The sequence below is a fragment of the Chamaea fasciata genome, unplaced genomic scaffold (genome assembly GCF_029207755.1).
Source record: "Chamaea fasciata isolate MVZ Bird 193981 ecotype frontalis unplaced genomic scaffold, bChaFas1.0.hap1 SCAF_1, whole genome shotgun sequence".
Lineage (NCBI taxonomy): Eukaryota > Metazoa > Chordata > Aves > Passeriformes > Sylviidae > Chamaea > Chamaea fasciata.
In genome coordinates this window covers 132876643-132897753 of record NW_027094086.1, presented here as the reverse complement: position 1 = coordinate 132897753, position 21111 = coordinate 132876643, and the positions used below count along the sequence as shown (strand labels likewise).

Here is a 21111-nt window from a genome sequence, read left to right as displayed (position 1 = left end):
AGTCTGAACTGAAATGTCTATCTTGCAGTGTGAGGGTTAGGTTTAAATTGCTCTGAAATATATCCAGATGAGTGGTTGGAACCATTTCACAGCATGGTATGCTGAACACACAGGGCTATAGTCAAAAATGAAAGGGAGAAGTTGTTACCAGTGTATCAGAAGGCATGAATATTTAAGGCATTGGTTATTAGAGGCATTCTCTGGAATCTTTGCTATATATTCATAGTCTGCTTCTGAAAACCATGTTGCCTTGTATAAAAGCATTTCAGTAAGAATAACAGATAATTTTTAGAATATAAGCATTACTGCTTAGTGCAGTAATTAAGAACTTATAATTTGATTACTGTATCTCATTCCTTTTCTATGGTAAAAAGTAGTTTAGAAGAGATGATAACAATCCTTATTATTTTGCACACCCAGATATGTAAAAGTCAGGGAGGTCAGAGAAACAGTAGTATTTTGTAGTTCTGGAGAAACTGCTAAGGGGTTTCTGACCTCTGAGGTCTTAACTACAATGAAATTAGTAGTTGTTTTCTCACCACAGAGTGTGCTGAAATAATACACATATGAAGGGGTTAAAATATTCTTTGCACCCAACACTCACTGGATTTACATTAAAAATCTGGGTTATATCTCAGGGCTTTCTGAGTTTCATGGTTCTTGGAGAACCAAGAAATTTTAAAAAGGTTTGAGTAGTCTTTAAAATGTGCAACACTGAAGCTCTGTTATAAAATAAGGGGGTGGAAAGTGAGTGCTCTGAACTGGTGGCCTTAGCAGGTGCTGAGGGTTTTGTTGCTGCCCTTTTCTTAAGTCTTACCGTAGGATACCATCTACAGTGGGATTAATGGCCTGGCAGGCCACACTCTGAAGTATGTGCCAGTCATATGCATGCTAATGCTCTTCTACTGCTGTTGAAACAGAGCATTTCAGGTGGAGCGTAGTACTGGCTGCACCAAAGATTACCTGGAGATTCGTGAAGGGAGTGATACAGGCACGCTGGCAGGACGATTCTGTGGGAACTCCTTGCCTTCAAATTATACATCAACTGTTGGACATATCCTGTGGGTCAAATTTGTCTCAGACGGTTCAGGCACGCATGTTGGCTTCAGGGCCACCTTCTCTCACTGTAAGTAGATGGAATTTCATTGAAAACTATTGTTCTTTCATAGTACTTCTGAAATTATTCCAAAAAGCAATTGTTTGGCCCTCTAAAGTCTATTAGAAAATATTTGCTGATGTCAAAAAGTCTGTAAATTCACTTAAAAATATTTTGTAGATTATCTGCTGAGTGTAAAGGGGTGCTCTTAAAATTGCCAGAACAAAATTCATCTGCATGTAAATATATCATATTTATTAGGCAGTTGGCAAATTAAGAAAAAAGTATTTCTTTTCCAGCTTTCCATTTTGCTTTTTGAGTGTGACAGTGTCTGTCTTCTGGTTTGGATCTAGATGCCATCAACCAGGGAATGGCATTAGAAAAAAGGAAATTATGCCAATTTATAGATTCAAAATTTCAAGGGACCACTGCCAAAATCAATCTGACTGGCTGCATGAACAGACAGCTGAAGCTAAAAATCCACAACCATTTTGATTATGCAAGCTAAACTTCTAATAATTTTCCTTTTTTTGAGATATAACTCCTTTTCAAAATGAATTGTGAATAGCTCAGACCTCAATGAAGTCAGAACCATTTTTCACCAGAACACACACAGGCATTTTAAAAAAAATTCTTTAATGATTTTGGGTCAAAATGAACATAAAGTAGTCACAGTCAGGGAGGAGTTTAGATATGTTGCCTTTCTGCATCTCCTACAGGTAGACCCACATGGCTCAAATGCGTAATTTCCTTCAGAAAAGGGAACACTGCATCTCTCAAAACAAGAAAACAATTAGATGTGCATCTTAGAACTGCCTGAGACATTACAGCCTTACAACACTGTCTAGTCCTAGTAAATTAAGTCAGATGGTCCCCCCAGTGTTTCTTTTACTCTACTTGAATTAGAGGAATTAGTTGTCTCTTTCTTGTTTTTCAGTGTATGGAAATGACATTGTGGGAGACAGAGGACAAATAGCTTCACCACAGTGGCCCAGAAGTTATCCTCACAACTCTGACTACCAGTGGCGGATAAGCGTTAATGCTTCCCAAGTTATCCATGGCCGTATCCTGCAGATGGATATCGAAAACCATTACAGCTGCCAGTATGACAATCTAAAGGTGATTTCATTCTGAGAAGTTCTTTCAATCAACTTTAGTAAAATGGATGAATAGAGAAACCTACAAGATGAATGGGAAGCATTTCTGAGGATCTGGTGTGGCTTATTGTTTCTGCTGTGTTGTTGTCCTTTCAGTAATTATTATTTATAGGAAGAGTTATGTACTCTTTGGCTCCCTAACAGATATTTCCAATCTGTAAGTTTGAAATTTGCTAAAAATAAGTCTGCAGTGGTACAATCCTGAATATTACTATTCAAGAATTTCAGGTATCAGACTGAAATTTGCTCCTTGCTGGTTCAGTTAAGGACAACAATGATCGTAACATCTCAATGTTTCTAAAAATAAGGTTGTTTTAAAATACTACAATAAACCATTCTTTACTTGAACCTTCTTAGCTCTCTGCATCAGTAATTTGGCTGCTTGCCATAGAAAGGTGTCTCTTTCTTTCAGTTTCATTGTTTTTCTGTACCCCTCTATAATACAATCTAGTCAGGTTAAAAAATAGAATAGTGGAATAGTTTGAAGTTGGAAGGAGCCTTTTACAGGTCTAGTCCCACCCCCCAGCAATAAGTAGGGGCTTCTTAAATACAGCACTCATGGTGCTAAGAAAAATTAACAATAGAGAACACAATTTCTTTCTGAACTTAGCTAACATAGCCATTTTTAAAAGGTAAATCTCTTCTTGCTTTCTTTTTTTTAAAAGCAGTTAATTCATCAATTATCCTTTTTTATATTTGAGAAAGTTAATACTAGTTCAATATTTTCAGTTCATTATTGACTGATATTCAAATGCGTTATTAGTTCAAAAAGGAAATAAAACTTTTTCTTTCATCTCATGCCATATATCAACAGCATTTTTTTCTCCAACCTCAGACTGCCTTTTTTGTCCCTCTGAAAGCAAAATGAGTTTCTTAAACCAGCTAGACATTTAGTGAGTGTAAATCAGCCTGACCTTTAACCTGACTCAAGGATCAGATCATTAATGTAATGTTAATGTTTATTTAATAATTTCTATCTTTCTCTACTGGACATTTTTACTGGGTGGTAGATGAGAAGAACAAAATAAGCTTGAAAGGTGGCAAAAGAGAAACATCTTGTAACCAGCCAATATTTTTGGTTATAAATAAATACAATGAAAAAAATATTTCTGCATATTTATCTGATAGAACTCAAAATACATATGCTCCTCACTGGGGGAAGAAAGAAAAAGGAAAAAGAGAAAAGTAATTCCTTTTCTTTTCCTTGCATATCGTGGGGTCTTTTTTCCCATCAAGGATAAAAAAATGTACCTGTGGACTTTTTATTAAAGAGGGATGTCATACTACATCCCCAAAGAGCAGCCCTGTGATAGGGAATGAGGTGAATTTGATGACTTCCATTCAGATCTTTCTTCTGTGAAAGCTTCACTTTTAACAGCATATAGTTGAAAGGGAAATTTTGTTCCCTTAGAGAGATTTGTCTCTAACTTGGATTTGTTGAAAGATCCCTCACTCATTTAAAAAGGGTAATTTTCTCCTTGGAAATTTGCTGAGTATGGGGCAGATAAAAATCTGGCTTTGTGAGGAACAGCACTGTTCTTCTCTCTGCAGGTGTATGATGGGCCCACAGTTCATTCTCGTCTTATTGCAACATACTGTGGTGCAGACCCTGCTTCCTTTGCATCCTCTGGCAGTTCAATGACAATCCAGTTCCAGTCAGATTCATCTGTGACTGGAAAAGGCTTTCTTTTGGAGTGGTATGCAGTGGACGCTTCTGCTGTTACACAGACCATTGCTAGAGGTGGGTTTTCAGTGAGTTGCACAGTTACAAGTGGCACAGGCTGTAATACACTCACCTTTGCTTAAAGAATTCCAAACCAACTTCCCCACTAGAGAAAGCCCAAATTATTAATGAGGCAAAGCTTTCGCCGACATTTAATGAAGCATTTTACAATCTTTTAAAAAGAATTTCTAAAGATTCTTAGATATACTAATTTACAGTGTTCTGAAAATTAGCATGTTGCTAGAGGATAATTTTTCATTACACAGGTATTTAATTAAATCTAAATATTTGTTATGCTTTCATGGAAAATTATCCCTCTTGGAAAAACATTCTAAATCATTGGCCATTGTGACACGAAACGTGCACAATAACTTATGTTACTGTGGTAGATGCTCTTAGGTATTTTGTTAGATATCCCTCAAGATAAAATAAGTTACATCATTGCTGCAGCAGGTGGCACAAGAACATCCTTAGAGATAAGGATTTTCAAGTTTTATACTTCCAATCCAAACTGAAGTTGAAGAATTGCTGCATTACTGTAACTGCACACATTATCACTATTAGTTATTATAGGACTGTCATCTAATCTTACATGAGGGGTTTACTTGGTTTAAAAAGAGGATGCTTTCTTTTTTTTGTCTTCTTGTCCATGACAGGTGCATGTGGAGGGGCTGTAACAACTGAAGAGACACCTTCATTCCTCTTCTCACCAAGCTGGCCAATGAATTACAGAAATCTTGAGGACTGTATGTGGCTTATCAGAGCTCCTGGATCCACTGTGGAATTCAATATCCTGGCACTAGACATAGAATCTCACAGCTCATGCAACTATGACAAACTTATTATCAAAGATGGTGAGAAGCCAGTCTTGTCCTACCCTGACAAGATGCAGTAGAGACCCAAGGTCCAAATATCTCAAATTCTCATCTCCACTGAGCTTAAGCAACCTAGATAGCAGTGGGAACATGCCTTAAAACAGTACACTTCCTCTATTCTGAGACATTCTGCTAGTTAAAATAAAATTAACAAAGTCTAGCAAAATATTTGGTGATCTATAAAAATATTTCTAAATATGTAAGGGGTTAAAGGTCTTGAAAGGCACCTTCCTGAAAGTGTGAGCCACAGCAACAAACAGGCAGCTGTGGACTGATTCAATTTTAACACTAATGTGTTCTTTTCATCTCAGGAGACAATAGTCTTTCCCCAGTACTGGCTACTCTGTGTGGACGAGAACCTCCTGGGCCAATCAGATCAACTGGAGATGCAATGTTCATCCACTTCATGTCGGATGCAAGTGTCACTGGAGCTGGGTTTAATGCCTCTTACCATAAAAGTAAGACTCATTTCTTTTCTCCCTCAGATAAATGTCTGCCTTGCTCCTAACAATGGGGTAAGAGACTCTGGCGTTGTTAAGAGCTGTGTACAATTTAATTAATCACACACACCTCAAATTATTCACCTCTCATGAATATGTTTTAATAAATGTCTGACTCTACAAAGGTAAAATTCTCTATTTTCCCAGCAACGTAATGCAACAAAGCATGATTCAACCCAACCAGCCACTTCTCAGAAGAAAAGGGTATGCCTAAGTTTATAATAGCTCAGCTGAAGGGCGAAAGAATGCTCAACTAAGAGAAGAAAATAAATCACTCAAAGCAGAAAGAGACAAATGCAGAAAGCTGTATAAATTCGAGCAGGAATGTCAGCAATTTCCAGCAACAGTCCTCCCACGTGAACTCAGGAATGATGACAGATTCCTGAATGGGCTGAGGCACCAAGAAAGTGTTAGGGCAACAGTGACAATAAGGGGAAGTTTTTCTGACTGGCAGCTGGAGTAGATGGCAGTGTTTTGGTTCCTGGTTAGAAGCAATGTCCTCAGACAGGGGGGTAATGATAAGCTCATGCCATGGAGGTCCTTGACATTGCAGACTGCTTATTCATCTGCTAAGTCTGAGAAGAGTCTCATGATCAGGAATTTTGGTGTGTGTCATCTTGAAATCTATAAACTTGCATTTTGGGAGATCATTCATCATGTGCATAGCTATATGCCCCTCAGCTCTTCATACACTCATTTCAACATTTATTTTAACTCATCACATCTTTTAGGAGACAGGGTTTTCCTCAAAATGAATAGGTGAATATTTGATGCTTTTGGGTTTTTGTCCTTGCTTCAACTTTTGTCTTTTTTTTGTTTTTGTTTTTGTTTTTTTGTTTTTTTTTAGGTTGTGGAGGCTATTTGCACACAAGCAGGGGTGTGATAACATCCCCCAACTACCCTCAAAACTATTCTCCTAATCTAAATTGTTCCTGGCATGTAGTGGTAACCACTGGATTTATCATTGCTGTTCATTTTGAACAGCCTTTCCAGATTAAGAGCGAGGATACTTCCTGCATCCGTGGAGATTACATAGAGGTGAGGTTATTGGCCGAGTCACTAAATCCTCAAAGCTATTAAAGCTATTGAATCTTACAGATTTCAGAGTCAGTAAAGCAGCTCAAGATGTCATGGGGTGAAAACACCAAAGAGAAATACTGAAGATGATATTCTCTATCTCTCTCTCTTTTTTATTATAGTGCATTAATTAATCACTAGCTTATTAATTTTCCATGTGGCTGGAAGCATTAGGATTGTGTGTGCACAAAGTTTATGTTCCAGGGCTCCTTGCTTGAGTAACATTAGCAATTTCTGTTTTAGCTGAAGAATGGGTTAGATAATGCTGCCCCACCTTTGGTGTCTGCAAGAGGGAATGGACGGTTTTGTGGAAGCAGCCCCATCTCTACCATGTACACCACAGACAATCAGCTGTTTGTCCACTTCACTTCTGACAGCAGGAATGAGGGGCAAGGATTCAAACTGAAATATGAGGCTAAGAGTCTAGGTAAGTCTAGGTAACAAATTCTGCAACTTACACAAATGTAACATGGAGTTTGTCCTCTTAAAGGATGTTTTTTTTCTAAGTCCCAACCCTGGTAAAATTGGATGTCTGCAAAAATGTCCTATAGTGCATGACTTCTAATCTGACACTCACATTTCTCCTTTTTAAAGAGTGTCAGGCTCAGGTCACGGAACCTGAAGATACTAAAGATAGATTTAAAAAAAAAATCCTTTAGTAGGGAAGTAGCATCTACAGTTAGGAAGAGATGTTAAAAATTCATATGGGAAAGGAAAAAACTCATGGAAACATGAACTCTATTTTGAACATTTAGTACCCAGTGCAAGCGCTAAATAAAGTTAGGAACTTTTCAGGGTAGTGTGTCTAGAAAGGTGACAACATTTCTCACAAGTTTTACTCCCAACTGACAAAATAACATTAATTGCCAAAGCTAACTTCTTTGAAAGAAGGAACAAAATGAAGACCCAGCTCCCAGGAGGAAACCACAAACTTGGCATTTGCAGTTATCCCACTGCGTTCATAACAGAGCCACTTGGCACACCTGAAGACCTGTTAAACAGTATATCTAAACAACTAGGGCAACCTGCCAATCAGCTCAAATCTTTAAGTGCTTTATTTCTGCCTATTTTCCCTGCTGCCACAAAGAATTAGCATTACTTCAGAGTATTCATGAGGGGATTAGGTGAAGCTGTACAATAGCATTTCTACCCCTTCCATTTATGGAACTTGAGTAAAGCCCCGGTTTAAACCAGTATTGCTATAATATAGAGGGGGTTTGGGACAGAAAGGTTCTGGTCAAAACAAAGATGTTTTTCTCAGGTAAAGGACCTGAACAAACCCTCATGTTTTCTCTGACTGGCATTCCTCACATTCCTTACATTCATTATTATCTGAAACAGACATTTTGGTTCTTGAAAGAAGAAGTTGGGAATGAATCACAGGAATATTGATGGGTCTGACTTGTGGACTTTCTAGCTCTTAGGAATTGGCATAGGAACAAGGCAAGAAATATGTTTTCTGCTTGTTTTATAAACAATCCAAGGAAGAAGTAATATCAGTTTAATTCAGGACCCTGAACATTTGGAAATGAGGAGGACTAGGTAAGCAGGAGCACAGGAATGTAGGATTCTACTTCATTAAAATGTTTTTCCACAGAAAGCAATAGAATGCATTTGTTTGTGGGTTTTGGTTTGGTTTTTTTTTATTTGATGTGACTATATGACATCAAAAGGAAACTGTGTTGGAATATAGCAATCATATTTTTGATGCCTCACCCATTTCCTTTTCATGTTTTTTTACCTGCAATCTTTTCTTTCCCAGCCTGTGGAGGGAACATTTATATCAATGATTTCAACCCCAGTGGATATACATCTTCCCCCAACTATCCAAGCAATTACCCTCCGCATGCTGACTGTGTCTGGACCATAACTGCTCCCAATGGACATGCAGTAGAGCTGCAATTTGAAGATCAGTTTTACATTGAATCTTCGCCAAAGTATATATCCGCATTATTTTGCCTATTTTTCTTCAGAGACTCCATTCTGATTTTTCTTTCTCTGTTACTTTCTGTGATTCCTCTCAGAGAACAAAAACTTCTATATTTAAAACCAAATAGGGTTAAGAAATTTTTGAGAGATCACTGGAGCTATCAGGTCACTGGTTTACATTCCTAGGACATTGCAATGCATAACAGAAATTAGTATGACAGAAAATGTGGAAACATCCATGATAGAAAGGTTCTTTCTGTAAAATCTGCACCCTGTAGTCCTTTCATATTCAGGTTTTCAGTAATTTGTACTTTTGGGTGCTTTTAAAGCCAATGGATTGCCACCGTGACACTTTGCCTCCCACCTCCGTTGCCTGGTTTGTAATGGGTGTACACATTTTGCACCCCCTGCCTGAAGCATAAAAAAGGCTCTTTTCCAGCTGATGTAGCTTCATTGATAGGGGGTGGACCACTGTAAGGCAAAGGTAAGCCTGTGAAACCATGTCCAGGAAAAATAGCGAAGGGTGGAGAATTCCAAAGGTGTCCTTTCTTGCTTCCAGAACATTGCAGCTTTCTGAAGACAAAGTTTATAGTTATTTTGGGTCTTTGTATTCCCATCTAATTAGACTCAAGAACTGATTTTTTTATTCCCTTAATCTGTCTTCTTGTTGGCCCTTAATTCAACACTTTGCAGTGAGGTTTAGTAGGGAATTATCTGCTGAATCTGAATCCTGCCAAAAAAATGGTGGTTTTTTTTTTCTTTTTTTTTGCCAGTGCTGTTCATATCCCTACCCAGAATTTGCTCCTGTCAGATCTGATCTGGTCATAGACTGAGTTTTAGATTAATTTTTCTCAACGTTTCTAGCACTTCTTTTGATTCAATTATTACATAACTGCAATGGATTATGATCTTGTTGATTCTGTCCTGGTCACACTGCATGGAAACCAATCTAATTCACTAGAGCTTCATGGCTTTGTGCACATACTGGAATGATTTTGAACCACTACTGCCATACATTGAAAAGAAAATTGTCTCCTCTTCCAGCTGCACTTCCAGTTACCTCGAGCTGCACAGCGGTGCTGACTCCAGTGCCCCCCTCATTGCCAAGCTTTGTGGAGGTTTGATGCCAGGCTCACACAGATCCTCAGGAGCTGTCATGTACCTGAGGTTCAGGTCTGGCAGCAGTGCCACATACGTGGGATTCAATGCTAAATACTCCATTGGTAATGCTTGCATTTATCAGTTTCTATGATTTTAAAGAAGATTTTGGTCTCAAGTGTTAGACTTTTGTAATTGGGCTTAAACTAGACCTGTGGGGTGGGCTGACAGGAACATGCCTCTTTGAGTGAGTGTTAGAGCTAAGGCATCAGAATATTAGCATGTTCTGCACCTAGCAAGAGCTGAAAATTAGGGAAATATTAATAGGAAGGAACTCATAGACCAGCAGCAGGAGAAACAACTACTGGATAACCTCTTGTCAAAGCCAGTTGTAAAAGGAGCAGTAGAAAAATGGTCAGTGTGGATAGAGTCATGGTTTGATTTTCAGCAGGCTAAGTTAGTGTCACTTTCATGAGCAAGTTTCTGAAGGGGAATGTGAATATCAGTTGAGAATTGGCAGCAGAAGAACAAATTAGGAGCTTCTCTATGTAAATGTAAATTAATCTATAATAAAGCTGCTAGACAAACAGGGGCAGCATAATAATGGCTTAGAAAAGGAATGAGCCATTATTTGCCATTTGGGAAAGAACTACTTTAGTTACTTTTCTCAAGCTGCAAAAACAGGGCTGGAAAGCACTTAAAAAATTAAAATTCAAGAAAAAAAATCCTTGATCAGATTCAGAACTATGCTACTTTTTTGGGTTTGATAATGTTCATAATCTTCAAAGAATAACAGCCATTATGTTAGTATCACTTATATAGGAAAGTCTAGGACTGTTAATTTCTCAAAGTAGTGAACTATATTGTTTTATCCAGAATTTTGCTCATTGCATTAGGTCTGATACACTAAAACCAAAATAGAGTGCTATCATATTTCTGAATGTGAAAACTGAAGAAACTTGCATATATACATATATTTATCTTAGCTGAATGCCAGTCATCCTGTAACAAAGCACTGATGATGACTCATGGAACTGACAGTATGAACACAACTGTTACTGCTATGGAACGATTGTAATAGACACCAAATCCACTACAAAAAAAAAATCCAATAAATTCCACCTGGGATTATTGTTCCATAGAATCATAGAAAATCCTGATTTGGAATGGAATCACAAGGATAATCAGGGTCCAACTCCTGGACCTACACATGACCACCCCAAGATTCACACCATGTGCCTGTAAGCACATGTTAGCTGTACGCCTTACTACTACAAATTTATGTTTGCAGGTACTGCAGAGAAATGAGTGTTCAGAAAGAGAAAATTAGAAATTAATAGCTGTTTTACACACTGTACAGTGATTACTCACTAAGGCATCACAAGGAGTGAATGGGAAGGGATGAAAGAAAAAAGGAGTCTGAACTATAGCTGTTGACCCAAACCAGAAGTCAACTTCTGTCTGTCATAAAAACTGAGATCCACACTTAGCAAATTTCGTTTCTTTTTAGTTTACCTGTTAAATCTTTGCAAGGTTTTCTGGTGAATATGGACATAGATAGAGATTAGATTGAAAACTGTGAGTTCATTCAAATTATAGGAGATATGAAAGAGTGGAGGGGATGTTTGCAATGGCAGGGTGTGTGTGGGCGTGGGGGGTGTGAAAAAAAAAGCAAAACAGCAACCAGGACTGATTGAATTAGATTGAAAACGTGGAAGATTTTTAATTGGAAGGCAATTCCGGTCATATTACCACAGTTAAAGAACAAGTCAATTTTACCTTACCTTTAAGTTTTATTTAGGAGAAAGATCATGTCTCTGAGGTTCTTTAGTCAACCAAATGATATTCTTCCTTTTGCAGCTCCCTGTGGTGGGACAGTGATAGGACAAACTGGTATCGTTGAAAGCACGGGGTATCCTGACCTTCATTATCAAGACAACCTGCTGTGTGAATGGTTTCTGCAGGGTCCCAGGGGCCACTATCTCACCATCAGACTAGAAGGCCTAGATATTCAAAACTCCTCTGAGTGCGCAAATGACTTTGTGGAGATCCGAGAATACAACGCTTCTGGTCTGAGAATTATTTCAGTGTTTGTCTTCCCCTCCCTAGTCCTACTATGAAACCTCACCAGAAGTTTCATAAAGCATTTCACTTTGGGTACAAAGTGAGCCTTTTCAATGTGTAGTGCCTTGCTTGTGCCTGCCTTGCTTGCTGATGCAAAGTAAGGCAAACAAACCCCTTCTATTTGCCAGCAATAACTTGATTCCAATAGTTTACTCCTGCCTGTCCAGTTAAATTGGAAAGTGACCCTTCAATATAAATATAAATACAAATATAAATTTTAATATAAATGAAAATATAAATTATGTATTGATATAAATTTCTCTTTCTCTCTGTGATTTTTGCAGGAAATTTGTTGGGCAGGTACTGTGGTAATACTCTCCCTGATGCTGTGGACACCTCTGACAGTTTTGCTTATGTCAAGTTTGTCACTGATGGATCAGTCAATGCCCGGGGATTCAGACTGCGCTTTGATTCCAGTACTGAAGGTTGGATTTTTAAGGTTGAAATATACTCTCAGGAAGCAACTTAGACCATGATTGCACTATATTATTATTATTATTATTATTATTATTATTATTATTATTAATATTATTAATATTATTTTTACAATATAATAGCTTATATTGTAGATCACTTGTTCTTGGAGTGGTATGCATTTGCTCTTAAATTTAAACTTGGGGGAAGTATGAATAGAGCTCTCTGGCAACAACTTAGCTGAACTGAGCTGCAACTTGGTGAAGCAAGCAATCTCCTGCTATAATGGATGTTGCCATCAGTGGCACAAGGAAGCACACTCTTCTACACCTTTTTTTTTTCAACAGTGAGTCAAGGGATGTCCTAACATACCCTCTTGATAAGTAAGATCAACTTATTCTGGTATTCAATGACCCTCACAGGAGAAGTTTTCTCATATGTTCAAGTGAAATTTCATGTGTTTCAATTTGTGCCAATTGCCCCTTTTCCTGAGCACAATGACTTCAAAAAGCTGCTCTAATCAGGACTGAGAACATAGACCTACTCCTGCTTCACACTTCTTTCACAGTCTTCAATGTCCATGCAATGTGTGTCCTACCAAAATGTGGCTACTTTTTTAGAAATTCTTTGCAATAGTCATGTTGAAAAATCTCCTGCCAACTCTTCTTAACTCCTTCCGGCTCATTTAAAAGTTCAGCTGAAAGCTTTCTTCATGTTTGATTCTGCAATAAAACAACAAAAGGGTAAACAAACTCCAAAAGAACATTATTCCGCTCCTAGAATCCTATTATGCCAACTTAGAATAGAAACTCTATTACCAAAAAATTTAATGCAGGTGGATGCAGAGATCTCACTATTCTGCAGAATCTGTGAGTGTGAGGAAAGGGACTTTCACTACACAGCATTAAACAATATCTCTCTATTTTAAAAAGAAACTGAGGAAAAACTGGTAAAATTCTATTGTAAGTTTCAGAAAAAATGCACTCTGTATCCAAGAACCTCATTGTTCCTTCCTCACAGCACAGCTTGATATTCATAAGAAAGATAGGAAAAGCAAAAATAACTGTACTGAAAAGTGTTGCTCAAAATACCTAAAAGCTTTTTCTCTACCTCTGTTAATCAGAATAGGAAAAATACATCCTCCATCATTAGCCACTTTAAGACCGTTCTGGTTCTGTGTAGCTCTGCTGAGTCCTCTGAAAGTCAGAAATGTCTCAGTCTTGCCACAATGACAGGCTTGTATCCTATGGTACAAGGTGATCCTGGGTGTGGGTCACCCAGGCTTCTGAAGCCCGGGATGAGTCCTTCAGAGCAAGAAATATTAACAATTAGACTAAAAGGAGTTGCTATGGTCAGTTAATACTCAACTGCTTTTATGACTGAGAGATAAAGACTGGCAGGAACTTTGCTGTTTAGACAAACATATGGACAGGGTAGGCTGATCAAATCAACCTCTCAGGATTTCTTTTTCTTACAACATTCTTTTTTTTTTTTTGGTGTAATTCTATAAGCAATGCTTTGCTCTGAGAAGTGTACCAATATTTGGATATTTCAGAATGTGGTGGGGATCTTACTGCACCTGTTGGAACATTTACTTCACCCAACTATCCCAACCTATACCCACATAACCGAGTGTGTGAATGGAGGATCACAGTGGAAGAAGGCCGACGTGTGACCCTAACCTTTAATGACATGAGAACTGAAGAGCATTGGAGCTGCTCATCAGATTATGTGGCTGTGAGTATTGGGTGTAGAGTCAGAAACTGCTCTTCCTAATCCCTTTATAGAGAGTTAATGGATGTAATAAAGCTGAAAAATCACTTATAGGTCTATATATGGTTTTAAGACAAATCATAATTTAATCTGGGGGATGCAGATAAATGAGAGGAAGTTACCTCTGTAGAACATCTAAACTCATCTCCTTGTTTTGGAGTAAGTATGGAAATTTTGAAATTGTGTCCTAGGCAGAGTAGAAGACTTAAAGGAATCACTGGAGTTGTCTTTTAATCAATTACAAAAAAGAAAAAAACAAAACAAAAACCTCTAGGGTTTTTGAAAGTTTTCAATGTCTCTTTTCTGTGCAAACAAGATCCATCAGTTAGTTTCAATTTTTATTGATTTTGGAAGTATCAGCTGCTGCTGTTACTTTTGGCTGTCAATTAAAAAAAAAAAAAGAAGAAAAAGAAAACCACAGAGATTGCAGCAAATGGCTACTCTGAACTAAAGATAGGAAAACCCCAGGAAACTTACTTGTATATCACTATCCATCTCAAAAAAAAGGTAGATATTGGTTATTTTATCATGTTTGGTTTTGATTTCTGGTTATTTTGTGAAAAAAAATTCAAGCCTGGCACATATACCTGGACCTGGTCTGATGTACAAATGCCTTAAAAGTATGATTCCTCTCTGAAATTGCAGGAAGGTGAGGTAGAGTTAGCTGTAATTAACAGGAATTAACTGTAGGATGATCAGAAGCCAATCCATGCACAAGCATGGGGGGCTGAAGTAGCTATTCATCCCTTGGGGTTTGTAGATGAGGTTTTCCTTGGTTTTTCTCCACAGATGCTTTAGACAAACCTTTAGGAGCTGGCTTTTTATCAGTTAATGATCTCTTAAGGGAATTTTTTTCCTGCCAGCTTTCAAGCCTTCAATACTCTAATATATTCCAAGTCTCACTGGGAAACATAATTTCTGCCTTGCTTGCACTGCCGAGTAGAAAGAAGGAAATTAATTCCTAGGCTAAAGGGTGTATGAAGGAAACAGAGCAAAATATCTCTGGATTATCAAAAAGTGAAATGTTTGAAATCATCAGAAATGCCCACCAACACTCAGTATGTTGGAGAAGAATTTGATAAAGCTGATGTTGGCTTTAACAAGAATACAAAGACAACGATTTGAAATGAAATTAATATTATTAGTAGCTGGCATTATTAAGTGATTGAATATATAAATATTGAGCTAAAACACAGTGTTCTTCTCAATAAAAATATCAATTTCTTTTTGAAAAAGGAGAGAGAGAGAGGGAGAGGATATGTTTGTGTTTCACTAAAATAAGCAAGTTATTTTTGGTGTTTACTTCAGGGCCTCATCCACTCAAGGCAATGAAAGTTTGTTCCAACGTTTGGGTAGATTTGAGAACTAACCCCTTGTGAGGGACATCAGTGAATTTTGTATTAAAGATGGTAAACACACTTAAATGATACAGGAAATGCTCGTAAGAATGTATATTGGTGTCATAAGAGTTTATTTTGACTCCACAGGTTTACAATGGCCTTGGGAAAAACTCTCGCCAGCTGGCCAAGCTGTGTGGGGAGGTAAATCCAGGCACTGAGGTGAAATCCACTGGGAACACAATGAAAGTCATTTTGGTGACAGATATGTCTCATGCAGCCAGGGGCTTCAGTGTCTCATATACCTCTAGTGAAGATGCAGGTACTGTATGTTTTTGACTTAAGTAAATGATCTCTGGTGAGTCATTTCATAGCAAGAGTACTGGCACGTATAAAAAATTACCTAAACAGGTAACAAATCTCTGATACTGTTTTTCCCTTTCCTTTGTGGATGGGAATAGATATTTACATTTAATTAGATGAAAGAACTTGAAAAAAAGGAGAATCTCCATGAGTAATAGACTTCATGTGCCTCTGTATGGATCACAGTCCCTGTTGTCCCTACTGTCTTATTTTTTTGTACTTCGTCTTGAGTAAGAGATGGCCCAAAGTGGCCTTATTCCATGAAAAATTTTAAAAAGCATAGTGCCATAGACAAATTGAATAATTCAAGTGCTTCCTTTTTACTCAGGGGGGTAATTAATTTATTGTAGCTTGTGAAAGAGTGCAGCTAACCTACTTTTGCAAGCTCAGCCTCCAGAGACGGGGCAGCTGGCAGAGTCTTACTACTACAGCCTTGAGTCTTTTGAACTTATTTTCCAACTCCCACCCCAAGCACCCTATTATGGCATGAGAGGATCTTCCATGAAAATTTTTCTCTTGAGCCTAGAATTAGGTAATGAGTAAGTCTGAGCAATACTGAACTGAAGCTGTAGTAAGATTTTATTACAATATTAAATAATGCTTGTTGTATTGATAGTGCTGCTGAAATATTTTATTTGATACTGTAAGTAATTGTTCTTTGCTTTATATGTGTGTTTTTAAAGACTTGCCAATAAATTTCAGGGCACCAGGCAAGAATTCTCTTGTACACAGGAGTAAATTATAAAAAAATATAGGAAGATGGAAAATGTTTTGATCTAATCAGAACGTGCTTTCTGATGTGAGCATACCTGAATAAAGATGGGCAAGATTTCTCCTCATAAAAGAATTATTACTACTTTTAAATAAACCATATTTTGTTTCTGCAGTTTGTGGTGGAACCCTGATGGCATATGCAGGTGGGAATTTCTCTTCTCCTGGTTATGATGGCATCACGAATTACACAAGCAACCTGAACTGTGAATGGATCATTGAAAATCCCTCTCACTATAATTCATCCATTTATATATCTTTTGAGGATTTCCACTTAGAACATCACCAGAACTGCCAATATGACTACCTAGAGCTACGAATAGGTTCGTATGTTCAGCAGGAGAATGGATAAAGCCTGTCAAGATTCTGGTTGTACAAGTTTGTTTGTGCCAAGTCTCATTCATATATATTTGCAGGGAATGGCTGTTGTAGAATCTGTACATTTGAGAGTGTTTACATCATGCCTTCCATTCTATTCCATGATCAGAAGTGGGATTTCACTACCAGAGAAATGGATGCACGGATTTGGTCACCTGTTCTTTCAGGGGAGAAAATAGAAAAATGGATAGATATCTTCGGGGTATAAATAGTTTTGCTGTTTGCAATACTCATCTGACTCTCTCTTTACAAGAGACAATATGAATTTCACTTTGTCTGCCTTGAGAGATGGCATTTACAGTCATCAAAACAATTTATTTGGTCCACTCCCCATTCTCTGCCTGGTCCTGAAATATCTCCAGGGACAGCAGGAATGGAGTAAAAAATGTTTTAATTATTCATAGCCTCTGGACTGCACGCCCACTTCAGATCCATTTTTGCATTCTATAAGATGATTCTCCATAAGGAAATCCATATTTCCAGTGAGAATACATTGCAAAACACAGACTAAAGCATTTTAAAGGAAAAAAAAAAAAAACAAAACCCCACAGGATTAATGCACCAGCGATATCCCTGCATATTTGAGCATCTTCATCGGCAATAGCAAGCAGCTGGAAATGTCATATGAAAGTCACTCAGCTAATGCCAAGTGTAGTATGAAAGCTGCAGCTGTCTTCTTCACAGAAAGGCTGTACCTGTGAGTCCCAGAGAGAGCTGATTTTAATTTACCAGGAAACGCTTTCTGAAACATGTGAAAAGGTTGAGGGCAGGAATCTGTCACATCCTCATTTGCGCTCATTTGAGTAAGAGCTTTTGGTGGTATGACATTGGTTTGTCCCATGTAGAGCCAGACCCTGCACAGCTCTGTAGCCTGGAAGTTCTCTCCCATGTATGCATTGGAGTTGGGAAATAATAGGAAAAAACTCAGAGAAAAACAGTAAAATATATTTGCTTTGTTACTCATCCATTCCTGCTACTCTCACTTTATCATGAACCTCAGGCCTCCAGGCAATACAATCAAAGAAAAGGGAAGGAAGTGTAGTCTTGCTTTGTTCTACACAGTTCTGTCATCAAAACAGCAGTGTCCATTTTAGCACTACTAATGAACCTCCAATTTCACAGCTAGCCTGGTGTCAAAAGCAGAATGCCCCCCATTCATCTGAGTCTGCTGACAAGTAACATTTAATGAGCACTGAGATGCAGTAGCGCAGAATATCACTAAACTCAGGCAGGTGCTGTTTAAGACTCTTGACACAGCAGATGCACATTTAGGGAAGGGTCCAATTCTACTTTAAGTTACCCATGAGACCCCAAATGGAGCTGAGGTGTACAAAATTCTGTCATGATGCCCATACAACACACTTCATGGTACTCAAATAAAAAAAAAATATCTAAAGGAGAATTGACTGTAATACACTGTCTAATATTTGAGCTAAATAGATAAAACAAATATTTCTGGTTTTTAGGGTAAGGTATTAAGTTATTAAATTATCATGCACGTGCATGTAGGTTGTACGTGGTAATACAGGTGAGCATATTGCTACAATGAAATATACTCCTAACTTTTGGCTTTTGTGGAAAACTCTTCATTTTGTCTTTCAGGCCATTCCCTTCAGTTTTAATGAAATGTAACAGCACAATATTTCTGTGTTCTTTTTCTGTTTATCAACAGGCTAGATCTCTGGCCAGCTGGCCATCCATGAAAGCAATGATTGGTGTCACTTTTCACACTGTAGAGACTGAGTAATCTGGGTGACATCTGTCACATAGTCAATCACCTCAAAAATGTACAAAAAAGAAAATGTATTTCACATACTAATGCTAAAAGTAGTTATTACTACTTTTTCCTGAAACACAATTTATCATTAATGTCTTCGCCTTGTACAGCTCAATATAATTTTGAGTGCATGTTATTAAGACAGTTTGTACCATTTCTCTGTGTAATTTTCATGATATAATTTTATTATATGTCCTTTTTCATCCTTGTGCTTCAAGGCATTTCAAATGGTGGCTGTGTCACTTGCATATGACAGAAACATGAAGTTACTCAACCAACCCATGACTTGGAATAACTCTGAAAAGGCTTTGAAGAGCACCCAAAATTTTCCCCTCTTGCTCTATTGCCTTCTTCACAAGACTGGCCTGCCACTTTGCACAGAGCTGGGAGTTGCTTTTGAATGGAGACTTTTAAGACCAGCAACCTGCTATTATTAGAGAAGTGAACTTAGGAATGGCATTGCCTGGATGTCATGAGGAATGCTATTACACTTACTTTCTTTCTCTTGGGAATTTATCAGTAATAATTAGAAACTATGCTTTTAGTAATGTGATGGATAAGAGCCCACCAACTTGAGCAAACATTCAGTGTCACTCAAATACAGTGGCCTGTGTTATGCTTTCCTTTTAGGCTTCAAGGATTTCAGCGAAAGCTGGTTTGGGGGCGGGGGGGGGGGGGGGTTGGGTTTTTTGTTTTGTTTTGTTGGGGGTTTTTTGGGGTTTTTTTTTGGTTTGGTTTGGTTTGGGGTTTTTTGCCATACAGAGAACAATATGTTGAGTTCCCTGGGAAAGAGATGCCCACTATTAATACAGTGATGACAGTTTGTTCATGGATGGTGCACATCCCTATACTGTAGAAAACTCAGAATCCCTGCTGACTTTAATGAGGATGTCACAAACAAAAAAAGGTTCAATAGGTGTCCATGTGGTCCTTAGGCTGTCTCTTTCCACTGTTCTGCCCCAAAAGGTCTGTAGTTTCGGAGCAGAACAGTGAGGGGTTGGTGTGTCTGATATATCTGATATGACAAATGAAAGTGTGCAGGATGGTAGGAAGGGGAGAAAAGGAGCCCAGAGTATTAAAAGGATCATTGATGTAGCTTTGGAAAGAACTTTCTTGTTGCCAAGATTTAAATCCCAACAATAAACTGCAACACTCTGCTTATTTACATAAGAAATAATCAGTTACTACATGTGAAATGTACTCTTCTCTGTTTCCTTGTCAAAAAATGAATTGCATGTTTGTGCTATTCCTTTATGTTATTGTAGCTCTTTTAGGACTCAAAAGTGCTGTGTTTTGTTTATTTTTCCCTTTCTTTGCTTAGGGGATGCTGATGGAGAGCTAATAGCCAGACTTTGTGGTCAGGCTGCACCATCTGTGCCACTAGTTATAGCTGCCCCCCAGGTGTGGGTACAGTTTGTCAGTGATGAAAACACAGAAGATAAAGGATTCTTGGCCCATTACACGTTTGAAGGTAAATGGCTCAGTACACTGCTGCCTTGGCTGACTGAGGCACTTCTGGGGAATATTGCTAGTGATTTGGTGATACAGAGAATAGTCATGATGGGATCAACTCTCAAAGAGGTCTTCAAAAGTTACACAGTGCTAGCTGCTATTTATATCTTCTACAGCAAGCATGTGCTAGCAGTTGAACTCTCAGATTTATTTTCTGCCTCAGTGTTGGCATTCCCCAAACTGTATTTGAGATTTTGCAACAGTCAGAGCAGCTGGTTGCTCTTGGGAATAGCGACATAACAGGTAATACCAGCCAAGTTTGACTTACTTCAGATATGTCTCTGGAGTGCTAGCAGAGCTGAAATGCATTCTGCTGCTTGAACCTTTGCACTCATTTTGAAATCCACTTGAAGATGTATCAGTGCAAATTACACCCCTTTGCCATTTATGTGCCAGAACAACTTCTCTTCTTGTCACAGCTGAATTTAGCCTTGGGGCTTATCTAGACACGTCACAAAACTTTTTTTACTTCATTGAGTTGGTCCAAGGATGGCACTGGTTTGCTTAAGAGTGAGATAAACAGACGATAAGGTGGAAGAGGCAGATGTCAGCTGGCTAAGGTTTTGCAGAGTTATATTAAGTATCAGAATACATGCAAAGTTTCATTGCATCCTTTTACTCAATGACAAAGATTTTAAAACTTGGAATTTCCCAGACAAATTGTTCATCTTTAACTCTGTCAAGTACATCTTAAATATATATTATTACTATTACAAGATGAATAATCTTCCATTCATTTGATTATAGTGTTCTGTTCTGAAAATGTATTGAAATGTTACTTTTTTTTCTGCAGCCTGTGGTGGTGTACAGTCAGGTGAAAGGGGCATTATCTCAAGCCCTAACTACCCAGAGCCTTATAGCAATCTGAATCGCTGCTCCTGGGTGTTGGAAGCCCCTGAAGGTGATACCATCACTGTGAGTAACATATCACAATTGTGTGCATAGCAAAAAGTGTGAGAAGTACCTTCTGAGTTTTGAGAATAGATTTGAGACAATTTGGAAAATCAGAAATTTTGAATAATTACACATCTTCCCATTGATTTTACCTAAAAGAGGGAATGAAGATAACACAACAAAACTGTTCGAAGATTGTCCTTTCTGAAAATATGAAGGATCCTACTATAACTTGACTTCAAAACATAATTCTGACTTCTCCTTGAAACAACAACTTTCTATGTTTACAAAACTGAAATAAATAATTTAATTA

The 21111-nt window shown here is 38.0% G+C and overlaps 1 protein-coding gene across 1 annotated transcript in view; it reads left to right on the top strand.

Annotated features, from left to right (window-relative positions):
• The window catches only part of CUBN (cubilin), a 141679-nt gene that overhangs the window by 87478 nt on the left and 33090 nt on the right, over window positions 1–21111 (top strand). Inside the window, exons 37-52 of the mRNA XM_066198415.1 lie at window positions 921–1126; window positions 2034–2215; window positions 3805–3994; window positions 4633–4830; window positions 5163–5309; window positions 6199–6389; window positions 6672–6855; window positions 8191–8365; window positions 9402–9580; window positions 11316–11525; window positions 11864–12004; window positions 13549–13730; window positions 15254–15425; window positions 16354–16560; window positions 19714–19863; window positions 20698–20819. Coding sequence (XP_066054512.1) covers window positions 921–1126; window positions 2034–2215; window positions 3805–3994; window positions 4633–4830; window positions 5163–5309; window positions 6199–6389; window positions 6672–6855; window positions 8191–8365; window positions 9402–9580; window positions 11316–11525; window positions 11864–12004; window positions 13549–13730; window positions 15254–15425; window positions 16354–16560; window positions 19714–19863; window positions 20698–20819 — 2836 coding nt within the window. The remainder of the gene's footprint in view (window positions 1–920; window positions 1127–2033; window positions 2216–3804; window positions 3995–4632; window positions 4831–5162; window positions 5310–6198; window positions 6390–6671; window positions 6856–8190; window positions 8366–9401; window positions 9581–11315; window positions 11526–11863; window positions 12005–13548; window positions 13731–15253; window positions 15426–16353; window positions 16561–19713; window positions 19864–20697; window positions 20820–21111) is intronic.